Here is a 12,842-nt window from a genome sequence, read left to right on the forward strand (position 1 = left end):
CAAGTCTGCCGCCTCTTCAGCCCCTGCAGGGATTGCAACTTCCTGCCGGCCGAAGTCTCTCCAGCATCTGGGCCCTCGCGGGGCAGCATTGCGGACTCCGCTACCAATACCTGTGGCAGCGGGCTGAGCGGGGAAGCGGCGGCGGCCAACACGGGTGACGGGTGAGGCCATATAGGGGCCGGGGGCAGGCCGGGTCCCTCAGCCGCAGCGGCCGGGGCGTGGGTCACCTACCAGCTCCTCTAAAATGGTCTCCACTCCATGCGCCCGTGCGACCGCGGCCAGCTCCTCCATTTCAGCTGTCCATTGCTCCAGCAAGAGGCACACTTGGGCTTGATTGCGGCAGCACAGCAGTGTCATCCGGGTCTTCAGCCACGCCGCTGTTCCAGGCGCGGGCTCTGGGAATTCGGGCTTCTCAGACGGGGTGGACATGCTGCACTCTCGGGATCCAGGAACACAACGGGTGGTAGAGTCCTGGAGTCCCTGCCCTTTATCTCCTCAGTCACATGAGGCTCGATCTTCACCCGCCCCCCCTTGGTCTCCTCCGGGCACTCTACCCGCACTGCTCCGCTCTCGGGGGGCGGGGCCCCGCTCCTCGCGCCCCTTTCTGTTCGGGGAAGACGGCTCGGACAGGAACTTTTCGCGCCCAAGATGGCGGATTCTGCAATTTTTCAGCGGGACGCCGCCAACAACAATCCCAAGGCGCACTTCCACAGGTAAGTGGACGGTTCTATCCTGTTTGCAGATGCCAGAAGGGTCGATGTGTACCGCCCTGCGGGCTCGGCTACGACTGCCGAGCCGCTCGGATCCGTGCTCGTACGGTGGGTGGTGGCTCGAGCTCCTCACGGACCCGGGGGTCACGTCGCTCTGTAAGGGGGGTTGGCGCTACACGCAGGGACTTGACGGGGAGTTCCACGGCCGGGGCCGCGGTGGTTTGGTTTGGGATGTAAGTTCGTGACGCCACCCACGGGTTGTGGTGAATAGATGGACACCACCGCTGCCGTTAACTAGGCCTCCCGGGGACGGTGTTGCGCAGCTTGGTGTTGACCCCTCCGTGGGTAGGGGAGTGATGGTCCCAGGGGCCCGAGGGAGGTGCGGAGGCGTGGGAGCGGGTGCGGGCGTATGCTGGTGCGGTGCGGTGTGTGTCCCGAAGGCACTGGTGTACTCACTATGACACAATACACTGGAGTCTCTGGTAAACCAAACAGGATGATGAACGGGGCCCGCAGCCAGCTGCAGCTTCTCCCTGAATGGGTTGGTGGTTTCCGCCTTTCTCCTGCACCTCTTTATATGAATGTCTGACTCCTATGCCTAAGCAACAGTAGTCCGCTCCCCGGCTTGCTGGTTGTCGGAAGAGCCCTGTTTGCCCGCAGACGCTGGCTCTTTGGGTCTCTATGCCTTGGCGGTGGCTTTACCCTGTATGGTTGGGCTGTTGTCTTCTAACGGGTCTTGTGTGGGATAGGTCCTTAAGTCCAGTCCTCAATCAGTTGATTTGACTTGGCCCTGTCTGTTCAGGGCTTTGTAATGGGTCTGAGCACCCCTCATGGTGCTCCGGTTTCCAATCGGTTCCCCGGTTCGGTACCGGCGGGCTACCGCCAGACTCCGGTCCCTACGGTTCCACTGGCTGTAATCCCAGCTCCTGCAGGCGGCCACCACCGTCTGCCTCCTTGCCAAAGGTGACTGGGCTCCGACCCAGCCACCTGAGTAGACTAGAAAAACCGGAGAAGAAGAACAAAACCAAGAAAAATGTAAGAGTGAAATATAAATATTTTTATTTTATTGTGATGCAAAAAATTCATAAAAACATCAAAGGTCAAATACAAGGGGAATGGAGTTAATATTCAGAAGAGAACTGCACAAAATATGACAGAAAATGAGAACGGGCCCCTCACCCATGCAGTGCGACCTGCCGTGGTAAATGATGTGAAAAACGAAAACCAGAAACAAAAGGGCTGACAGGTAATCTTGATGAGGGTTGAAAGTTGTAATAAGAAGTCACATGAAAAGTGATATAAATTATTGCAGATTGGTGGATGTTATGGCATAATGCATGGTTCAGAGATTAAATGTGCCGTATTTCAGGAAAAAAAATTTTTAAAACATTTATTTATTTAGTTAAATGACCAATCCATGCACTAGGACATAAGAATAAAAATATGAAGATTCAGAATAAAAGAATTGTAGTCATTGGGAATGGAGAAAACGTGATATGAAAGTAAGAGATGTATTAGATAAGTGCTGCCACCACAGATCTGTAAATTTAGGGTGAAATGTAGTAAGGCTAAAGGTATTGAAAAAAAGCTAAATCTGTATTACAAGACAAAGGTCAGAAAATGAGTAAAGATTCTGATGATTACCTATTAATAGTAGGGGGTCGCAGAGAGCAGGAGAGGGGTCCCCCCAACGATCGTTTCGCTGCAGGAGCGCTTTTTCCAGGGGCAGTGTCCAGGCCTTGTCACAGGTCTGCCCTTCAACTCGTCCTCCCTCCTTCACTGTCAAGGCTACTCTCTACACTGCTCTAGAACTTGTGTCCGCCCCCCTGGTGTGGACATCAAACCTGGAGGGTGGTGACAAGGGTTTATTGGTTGGCTGTCACCTACCCAGGGAGGGGGGGTGTGTGTGCGACTACCTGGGACGACCTGACTTGTCCAGGGCGTCACACATACAATGTAGAGAAAAAACAGAATGAAACAGGGATTCTCTTGCTTGTTTCCCATGCTGGTACTAACCTGATTTCAAACTGGACTGGCAGCACCTTTATAAATGTGGACAGGTGCGTATCTGTACGTGATGTGAAATATATTAGAAAAAAGGAACAGTCGCACACTGTGAAAAACCTAAATAAATTCTACCTAAAAAATATTAATTAAAAGAAGGGTGCCGTGAAGGGGTGCTGAGCTAGCACTATCACCGGTCCGGGTCCGAAGGCACGACGGAGTACACAGACCCTAGGTCGGGGAGTAGCTGAAGGCAACTCAACAATTCACCTGAGGAGAATGGAACCTTTATGATCCGTTCCCACCCGCTCCAGATTCGGGGCATTAGCGCAACGAGGGGGATGGGATTTTCTGGACCGTTTTGGGTTGGAAAGTCCTAAGCGTGAGCCCTGAGAGTAAGCTCCCATACTTAGCCATAGTAGGGAGCGGAGCCCGGGTAGTTCCATATAACCGGGCCATCAAGTTGAAGTCAAACTAAGTGCCAGGAGGCAGATCACGGATCACCAGGCAGCACCACTTGGGGACGGGACCCGGACGAGCTCCCCTCAGCGACAGCAGTACCCAGAGACTTGGTTTACCCGGTTTTCAGTGTCTGCTTATGAACTGAGTGAGTACAAGAGTGACCCCTGCATCCCACGACACCCCCTCACCGAGTCCCGGGGCATCCACCTACCCGTGGAGGGTTACAACGCCTTGCTGCCCAACTCTATCACATCGGGTACTCCCAGCGGCAGCAGTGGTACTCCCAATTACCGCACACCACGGGTGGCGTCACAAACTATAACTCCACTGTAAATACCACTTTCACTCGAGTGGCCGCATGACCCCCGGGTCCAGAGACCCTCGAGCCACAGCGAACCCGGATCCGAGCAACTCGGCTGCTTCCACGGGGGCGGCACAGTGACACACAGCGCAGATAAAGCAGACTGATCGAGGCCCCCAGCTGTGTTTATTTTGGCTGTGTATCAAAACAAGAGGAACCCTATGCGACTTTTTTATTACTATTTAAATAATTTTATAAAACGGCGTGCAGTCCCCCCAATTTTGATACCCAGCTATGATGAAGCTGGTATTCTCAGACTGGGGAGACCCATGGTTATTGGGCCCCCTCAGTTTAAAAATATCATCCCTCACCTGACCAGAAATGTTGCATCCATTAGATGCGACAATTCTGGCACTTTACCCTGCTCATCCCGATTGCCCTGGTGCGGTGGTAATTGGGGTAATATAAGAGATTAATGACAGCCGCCGGGGTTAATGACAGCCGCCTCTATGACTTGTCTCCAGCATGACTTTTAATGTACGTTTTTCTCCGAAACGCCGCAGCGTTCGAGTTAGTCACTGGCCGCCATCATACAGCCGGTGCCTCATACACACTATGTAGGCTGTATCAGCTGTTGGGGTCTCGTTAAGGCATGGTGTTCTTCGCAGCCAAGCGGATCAGTGTGCAAGTGGAGCACCCCATGGAGTCCGGGGAATACTCGTCACCGGGCCAGTAAGGTCAGGGGATGTCGTCAGGGGTGGCCCCGCCTGGTTTTGTGACCTCGAGGTGTCCACGAAAGGGAAGGAGGATGGGATGATGGTTGGGAGATAAGGATGAAGGGGTTGAGGATGTTGTCTCATGATGCCACCTGTGGTGTGCGGCCAGGGATTAGCCGCCACTGCAGGTGCTGTCCTCTGGGGCGGATGGTAACACAGCTCGGATGGTTCAGCTCCCAACAGGTAGAGCTAGGCCCCAGGGAGGATGATGGGGGTGGTAGTGGCTGCTGGCGCCGGACCGTGGGGCGACGGCACCGGCAATGATGGGCTGACACAGTGGATGCGGTTCAAGGTTTTTACTCACTGTCCACTTGTCACCCTTAGAGTGGCGGTCTCTGCTGTGATGGGCCCCAGCTGATCCCAGATAATTCGGAGTTCACCGCTGGTGTTCCCACTGTGTGTCCTTTCTGGTCGGGGTCCCTCCAATCCCGTGGATGGAATGTGGAACGGGCTGCGGGTGTTTCCTGCACTCTGCGCAGACCCTGGAATCCCCTATAGCTGTGTAAAGCCCGGGCTGAGCTGCCTGCTCCAAGCCACGAGTCTTGTAGTGCTCCCAGTAGTGGTGCCTGCCCCAAGTGGTTGTCCTAGTGACTGGGAAAGTCCCATGCTTTGTGATGGCCACCCCCCCTGTCTACTCCAGACTATCCCCCCTGTCTACCCCAGACTATCCCCCCTGTGGGAAAGCACCTGTGTGTGCTTTGTGAATGTGAGAAACACCAGCAATTAACCTCTTCCTCACCCGGGATGAGTACTTCACCTTAAGTGAGATGCAGTACCCTGTGGCGACTGAAGCCACAGGGGCGCCACACACAATCATAAATTGCGGTAAGATAACTTTTTTTGTAGCAATTCTTGCAAGATGGCAGCAAAATACCCCAGTTTTAGGGAAACATGCAATTTGCAGTAAGTTTGTATAAAAGTGTTAAAAACTATGAATAAACAGCCTGAATTTCTAGGAGGAAATGAAGCGCAGCTTGGGTGACCCTAAATACAGTAAATTATATATAAAATGGACTAGAACAATGCTTTATCTTGAACTTTAAAAGTGAGAGCAGAGTGATGCTATATCCCCAAATATGTATCTTCAGATCTGATTTAATTAATGAAACAAAAAAATACTAACAACAAAACAAAAATTATGTTATTTCGCAATATTATTTATTTTGACCCTTTCTACTTTCCGTCGCTGCCGATCGTCGCTAAGGCAACAGACGGCGTCGTCCACATGGGTTTCAAACAGCCGGATTAGAAAAGAGGCGTGGTTAACTGCCGTGTGTGTGCGCGCTGATAGGCTGAAGGGCGTGGTTAGGAGTGTAGGCGGGCGTGGTTACGTCTCGGCGGCAGCAGTGGCGCGGACTCAGTAGTGTGAGTGCGGGCGGAGCGGGGTCCGTCATTCCCGGGGGAGACCTCCTGATAACACGGTACGGGGGCTGCTGGGGCATTCTGGGAATTGTAGTTCCTGCAGGCAGTGGAGGTGGATGTGTGCTCTGTGAGTGACCTGGTCACCATGATGATATTTTCTGCATATGTCGTGCTTGCAGCGGGGCTCCTTGTGTTTCTTAAAGGGATTGTTCACTTTTGGGAACAATTTATTATTTGCATGTACTGAGGACATTTTTACTGTTGGGTTTCATTGCTTATTATTCCTCTTTTGGCTTTTATATGCTCATTTGTTGTCCGGCGGCCATAAATCAGCTGAGAGGAGGTTACAAAAAGGCAGAAAAGCGTAATTACAAACTCCCTGTGAGGCCATCACAAGGAGCTCACTGACCGGATCTCAGTTAGCCCATTCTGCAGCAGGCAGCAGATGTAAAAGTTACAGAAGAGAAACGGCGAAAAATGTTCGCTCCTCCCCGCGGTCCCATCATTGACTCGTGGAGTCTCCCGGTTGAGATTCTCTTCCACGTGTCCCCAGTAACCTCCCCCCCATGAGATAGTCTTAAAGTCACCACCAGTGGCGTAACTAGAGTTTGATGGGCCCTGATGCGAAATTTGGACCGGGGCCCCCCTCTACGTACCCCGACACTTAGGGTACGGGATAATGACACTGACACTTGGCTTTTACCCACAGCACCCAGGTTTCCCATGATCTGAAATCCCTCTATCAGCACCCAGCTTTGCTATGTTCTGATATCAATCGTACCCTCAGTGCCCAGCTTTCCCATATCAGAGCATGGGAAAGCTGGGTGCTGATAGAAGATGTATAACAGAGCATGGGAAAGCCGGGTGCTGAGGGAAAGAGCCTTTTCCCCTTCACCACAAAACATTGCCATCCCATACTTGTATCTTTGTCCCCCTTGTATATAGTTCTCCAAATACTATAATGGCCCCCACATAGCCTTCCATATAGTATAAAGGGTCCCACATAACCCGTCATTTATTAGAATGCACTCCCATAGTCCCCCATGTATTACAATGCATTTCCCATAGTTCTCGATGTATTATAATTCACCCCATAGTACTCAATATATAATACTGCACCACAGTCCTCCATGTTTTATAACCCCCATAGTCCATGTATAAGGTAGGCTCCATAGTCCTCCATGTATTATAATGCAGCCCCATAAATCATCATATTGTATTATGCAGCCCCATACTCCTCCATGTATAATGCACCCCTATATTCCATGTATAAGGTGTCCTTCATTTTGTATAATGCAGCTCCATAGATCTCCATGTATAATGCACCCCTAGTCCATGTATAAGGTATCCTTTATGTTTATTATGCAGTCCCATAGATCTCCATGTGTCATGCAGCCAGCCCCCCCCCCCCCCCCCCCGGGCCTCAATGTGTCATGCAGCCAGCCCCCCCAGGTGTCATGCAGCCAGCCCCCCCAGGGCCTCCATGTATCATGCAGCCAGCCCCCCCAGGTGTCATGCAGCCAGCCCCCCCAGGGCCTCAATGTGTCATGCAGCCAGCCCCACCAGGGCCTCAATGTGTCATGCAGCCAGAACCCCCCTGGGCCTCAATGTGTCATGCAGCCAGCACCCCCAGGTGTCATGCAGCCAGCCCCCCAGGGCATCTGTGTCATGCAGCCAGCCCCCCAGGGCCTCAATGTGTCATGCAGCCAGAACCCCCCTGGGCCTCAATGTGTCATGCAGCCAGCACCCCCAGGTGTCATGCAGCCAGCCCCCCAGGGCATCTGTGTCATGCAGCCAGCCCCACCAGGGCTTCCATGGGTCATGCAGCCAGCCCCACCAGGGCCTCCATGTGTCATGCAGCCAGCCCCCCCCCCGGGCCTCCATGTGTCATGCAGCCAGTACCCCCAGGTGCCATGCAGCCAGCCCCCCCAGGGCCTCTGTGTCATGCAGCCAGCCCCACCAGGGCCTCCTTGTGTCATGCAGCCAGGGCCTCCATGTGTCATGCAGCCAGCCCCTCCAGGGCCTCCATGTGTCATGCAGCCAGCCCCCCCAGGTGTCATGCAGCCAGCCCCCCCCAGGGCCTCTATGTGTCATGCAGCCAGCCCCACCAGGGCCTCCATGTGTCATGCAGCCAGCCCCCCCCCCCCCCCCCGGCCTCCATGTGTCATGCATCCAGTACCCCCAGGTGTCATGCAGCCAGCCCCCCCCGGGCCTCCATGTGTCATGCATCCAGTACCCCCAGGTGTCATGCAGCCAGCCCCACCAGGGCCTCCATGTGTCATGCAGCCAGCCCCCCCCGGGCCTCCATGTGTCATGCATCCAGTACCCCCAGGTGTCACGCAGGCAGCCCCACCAGGGCCTCCATGTGTCATGCAGCCAGTACCCCCAGGTGTCATGCAGCCAGCCCCCCCAGGGCATCTGTGTCATGCAGCCAGCCCCACCAGGGCTTCCATGTGTCATGCAGCCAGCCCCCCCAGGGGTCATGCAGCCAGCCCCACCAGGGCCTCCATGTGTCATGCAGCCAGCCTCCCCCTGGGCCTCCATGTGTCATGCAGCCAGTACCCCCAGGTGCCATGCAGCCAGCCCCCCCAGGGCCTCTGTGTCATGCAGCCAGCCCCACCAGGGCCTCCTTGTGTCATGCAGCCAGGGCCTCCATGTGTCATGCAGCCAGCCCCTCCAGGGCCTCCATATGTCATGCAGCCAGCCCCCCCAGGTGTCATGCAGCCAGCCCCCCCCCAGGGCCTCTATGTGTCATGCAGCCAGCCCCACCAGGGCCTCCATGTGTCATGCAGCCAGCCCCCCCCCCCCCCCCCCGGGCCTCCATGTGTCATGCATCCAGTACCCCCAGGTGTCATGCAGCCAGCCCCACCAGGGCCTCCATGTGTCATGCAGCCAGCCCCCCCAGGGCCTCTGTGTCACGCAGGCAGCCCCACCAGGGCCTCCATGTGTCATGCAGCCAGCCCCCCCAGGTGTCATGCAGCCAGCCCCCCCCCAGGGCCTCTGTGTCACGCAGCCAGCCCCACCAGGGCCTCCATGTGTCATGCATGCAGCCAGGGCCTCCATGTGTCATGAAGCCAGCCCCACCAGGGTTTCCATGTGTCATGCAGCCAGCAAAATAAAAAAACAAGTACCTCTCTTCTCCTTCCGACCCCTGCGACCGAGGTAGTTACTCCCCTGCCCCCATTATCTCACACACCCTGCTCCCCATACAGCCTGCACCGCCCAGATCACACACACTACATTCTCATATGTCTCACACCCTGCTGCCTGTACCTCAACTTACCCCTCTCAAACACTCTGCACCCCTTCACATCCTTCTGTCACAGTCTGCAGCCCTCATATCCCACTCACCCTGCACACCCCTCATGTCCTCTCTTTTTTCATTACGAGTCATATGTCCAAAATCGTTCAGGAATCAGTATCTTCTGCTGCTTTCTCCCACACAGTCACATGGGCGTGACATCATCACAGGTCCTGGAAGGATGGATTCCGTGTGCTGTGCAGGAGCACTTCTGCTCTGCCGCCCGTCAGAGAGCTCCTCTCACAGGCCGGCCCCCTGACGGTCGCGCAGTCGGCCACTACACAGCGGCACTACACATAGGGGCCCGGCAGCCGGCTCTGCAGAGCGGCTGCCGGGCCCCTATAACCCTGCGGGCCCGGTCGCAGTGGCGACCTCTGCGACCGCGGTCGTTACGCCCCTGGTCACCACTGTACCCAGTTATGGAGTCCCGTATTTGTGGTCCAGTATTTCGGATCCTCCGCTCGTAGTCCCAGGGGCCAAGGCTTAGAGGGTCTGATATATGAGGGGTCATCATCCAGGACTGTCCCTCTGCGTGTGATCTGCTCCGATGAGAAGACGGGGCTATCGCTGTGTGACCATTTCCACTGTGGATTTTTTTTTAGCAGCCTGTGCATAAGATTTGGTAAAATCTGGATATAAGATCTGCAGGATGTCCGTCCTGTGTGCACATAGCAGCGCGTGGAACGTCATGCCACAAGCTGATACCGCCACCTCCTTCTCCCCCTGAGGTGACGCCGCCGCCTCCTTCTCCTCCCGAGGTGGTGACGCTGCCGCCTCCTTCTCCTCCCGAGGTGGTGACGCCGCCGCCTCCTTCTCCTCCCGAAGTGGTGACGCCGCCGCCTCCTTCTCCTCTCGAGGTGGTGACGCCGCCGCCTCCTTCTCCTGAGGTCACGCTGCTCCTTCTACTCCTGAGGGGACGCCGCGTCCTCCTTCTACTCCTGAGGGGACGCCGCGTCCTCCTTCTACTCCTGAGGGGACGCCGCGTCCTCCTTCTACTCCTGAGGGGACGCCGCGTCCTCCTTCTACTCCTGAGGGGACGCCGCGTCCTCCTTCTACTCCTGAGGGGGACGCCGCGTCCTCCTTCTACTCCTGAGGGGAACGCCGCGTCCTCCTTCTACTCCTGAGGGACGCCGCGTCCTCCTTCTACTCCTGAGGGGACGCCGCGTCCTCCTTCTACTCCTGAGGGGACGCCGCGTCCTCCTTCTACTCCTGAGGGGACGCCGCGTCCTCCTTCTACTCCTGAGGGGACGCCGCGTCCTCCTTCTACTCCTGAGGGGGACGCCGCGTCCTCCTTCTACTCCTGAGGGGACGCCGCGTCTCCTTCTACTCCTGAGGGGACGCCGCGTCCTCCTTCTACTCCTGAGGGGACGCCGCGTCCTCCTTCTACTCTGAGGGGACGCCGCCTCCTCCTTCTACTCCTGAGGGGACGCCGCCTCCTCCTTCTACTCCTGAGGGGACGCCGCCTCCTCCTTCTACTCCTGAGGGGACGCCGCCTCCTCCTTCTACTCCCTGAGGGGACGCCGCCTCCTCCTTCTACTCCTGAGGGGACGCCGCCTCCTCCTTCTACTCCTGAGGGGACGCCGCCTCCTCGTCCCTCCTGAGGTGATGCCGCCACCTCCTCGTCCTCCTGAGGGGGACGCCGCCTCCTCCTCGTCCTCCTGAGGGGACGCCGCCTCCTCTTTCTACTCCTGAGGGGACGCCGCCTCCTCCTTCTACTCCTGAGGGGACGCCGCCTCCTCGTCCTCCTGAGGTGATGCCGCCACCTCCTCGTCCTCCTGAGGGGGACGCCGCCTCCTCCTTCTACTCCTGAGGGGGACACCGCCCTCCTCGTCCTCCTGAGTGACTGCCGCCGCCTCCCTCGTCCTCCTGAGGTGATGATGCCGCCTCCTCCTCGTCCTCCTGAGGTGATGCCGCCTCCTCCTCGTCCTCCTGAGGTGATGCCGCCGCCTCCTCCTCGTCCTCCTGAGGTGATGCCGCCGCCTCTTCGTCCTCCTGAGGTGATGCCGCCGCCTCTTCGTCCTCCTGAGGTGATGCCGCCGCCTCTTCGTCCTCCTGAGGTGATGCCGCCGCCTCTTCGTCCTCCTGAGGTGATGCCGCCGCCTCCTCCTCGTCCTCCTGAGGTGCCGCCGCCTCCTCCTCGTCCTCCTGAGGTGACGCCGCCTCCTCGTCCTCCTGAGGTGATGCCGCCTCCTCGTCCTCCTGAGGTGATGCCGCCGCCGCCTCCTCGTCCTCCTGAGGTGATGCCGCCTCCTCGTCCCTCCTGAGGTGATGCCGCCGCCGCCTCCTCGTGCTCCTGAGGTCACACTATAAGCCGCTGCAGATCTGTATCGACATATGTATGACGATTGGATGATCACCCACATACAGAAGCCCCTGCACACATTAGATGATGCAGGACTGGGCCTCTATCTGATGTGTATGGGGGGCTCCCGACTTGACCCGACCTCCCCATAAGCTATGGACAAATAGAAGTTATGGCCTTGATGTTTTCATTCTGTTTTCTTCTAGTAATGGACGTGGCCAAGCAGCGGGCGGCCTTCCAGAAATACCAGACAATGGGGTGAGTGTCCTCCACGTCCTCCTCACACTCCTGAACATCAGTCATGGCAATTTCACTGGGGTAATAGAATAGCAGAAATCATATCCACCCCCGGAATCTGTCCTCCAACAGCCTCCGCCACACCAGAAGTGACCGGACCATGGAGACCACTGATTGGCTGCAGCATCAGGGGAGTAATGGTTGGAACTTCATTACTTCCGATCTGGCGGAGACCATCAGTAATGATATGTGCACACTGAGTCTTTTTGCAGAATTTTTGGATCAGAAACTCTACAAATCGTGTGATAAACTCCAAAACTTCTCAAAAACTTGGAATTTGTGCTCAGTTTCCTCTCCAAAAACTCAACATAGAGACTCGGTGAGTGCACACTTATCAGCTCTCACAGGAGATCTGGCCTTCACCCTTTAACCCCTGTATCTGGACTAATAAAAGGGTCCCCTGGGTTACATCCACGGCGTGGCTACAAGCCACTGGAGTGAGGCAGCAGAGGAGGGTCGACTAGCCAGGTCGAAACCAAAGAGGGCAAATGCAAGACAAAAATTAGTAGTCAAGAGACTATGAAGCCTAGGTCAGAGGCAGGCAGACGGTAAAGTGGCAACAAGGTCACCAAGCGGGGTCCAGTAAGAGGTAATCAAGAGAAACAATCAGGATCACTATACAGTATTGTGACGGGAGGTTAAGTAGGGAGTGGCGCTGTCCAATAGGGTATAACTGGGAGATGATCACACTTGTTGAGGTGCTGGACAGTACACAGCCTTTCTGCTTGCCTGGGACGTAGCCGCACCAGTATCTCTGGCTTAAACTACCGGCCATGACGTTTACTCCATCACTAGTGCCACCGCCAGAATTAATTCTTCAAAATTGCGCTCACGTTTCATGCATTTATTTTTTTTAAGTCAAATTCCTCAAACTTCAACCCTTCTTTACATAGAATGTTAAGAGTTTCCCTTGTATCCCAGTGACTCCTCCTGTGAGAGCGAGCTGGAGGAGCTGATGCAGCAGATCGACATCATGGTGAACAGTAAGAAGGTGGAGTGGGGGAAGCAAGTGCTGGCGCTGGAGCAGAGGCTGGAGGCTCAGGAGCAGAGGCTGGAGGCTCAGGAGCAGGAACTGAGCAGGACCAGGGGCGACCGGGATCAGAGAGACTGTCAGGTAATGGAGTATTGGGTCATTCATTGTTATTGTATGCAAATTAGCTCCTTTCCAGAAGGAAAAACTGTATTTGACATGACCCTTGTAGTGAGGTTCCCTGTATGTCTGTCCTATTACATGGACTATGTTCTTCCAGACAACGGGATATCTTTTCATCATGTGATTAATAAACACATCTGAAAATCACTTTATAAATTACTAGCTGTAGTACCT

General features: G+C 55.5%; 1 protein-coding gene across 2 annotated transcripts in view; it reads left to right on the top strand.

Moving 5' to 3' along the window:
• Positions 1-5,593: 5,593 nt before the first annotated feature.
• The window catches only part of DEUP1 (deuterosome assembly protein 1), a 60,501-nt gene continuing 53,252 nt past the window's right edge, over positions 5,594-12,842 (top strand). For both annotated transcript variants that reach the window (XM_075334717.1, XM_075334718.1), the window contains exons 1-3: positions 5,594-5,674; positions 11,425-11,476; positions 12,437-12,629. In XM_075334717.1, the coding sequence (XP_075190832.1) occupies positions 11,427-11,476; positions 12,437-12,629 (243 nt within the window). In that variant the 5' untranslated portion in view covers positions 5,594-5,674; positions 11,425-11,426. The remainder of the gene's footprint in view (positions 5,675-11,424; positions 11,477-12,436; positions 12,630-12,842) is intronic.

Source organism: Anomaloglossus baeobatrachus, chromosome 2, assembly GCF_048569485.1.
Source record: "Anomaloglossus baeobatrachus isolate aAnoBae1 chromosome 2, aAnoBae1.hap1, whole genome shotgun sequence".
In the NCBI taxonomy this organism is placed as follows: domain Eukaryota; kingdom Metazoa; phylum Chordata; class Amphibia; order Anura; family Aromobatidae; genus Anomaloglossus; species Anomaloglossus baeobatrachus.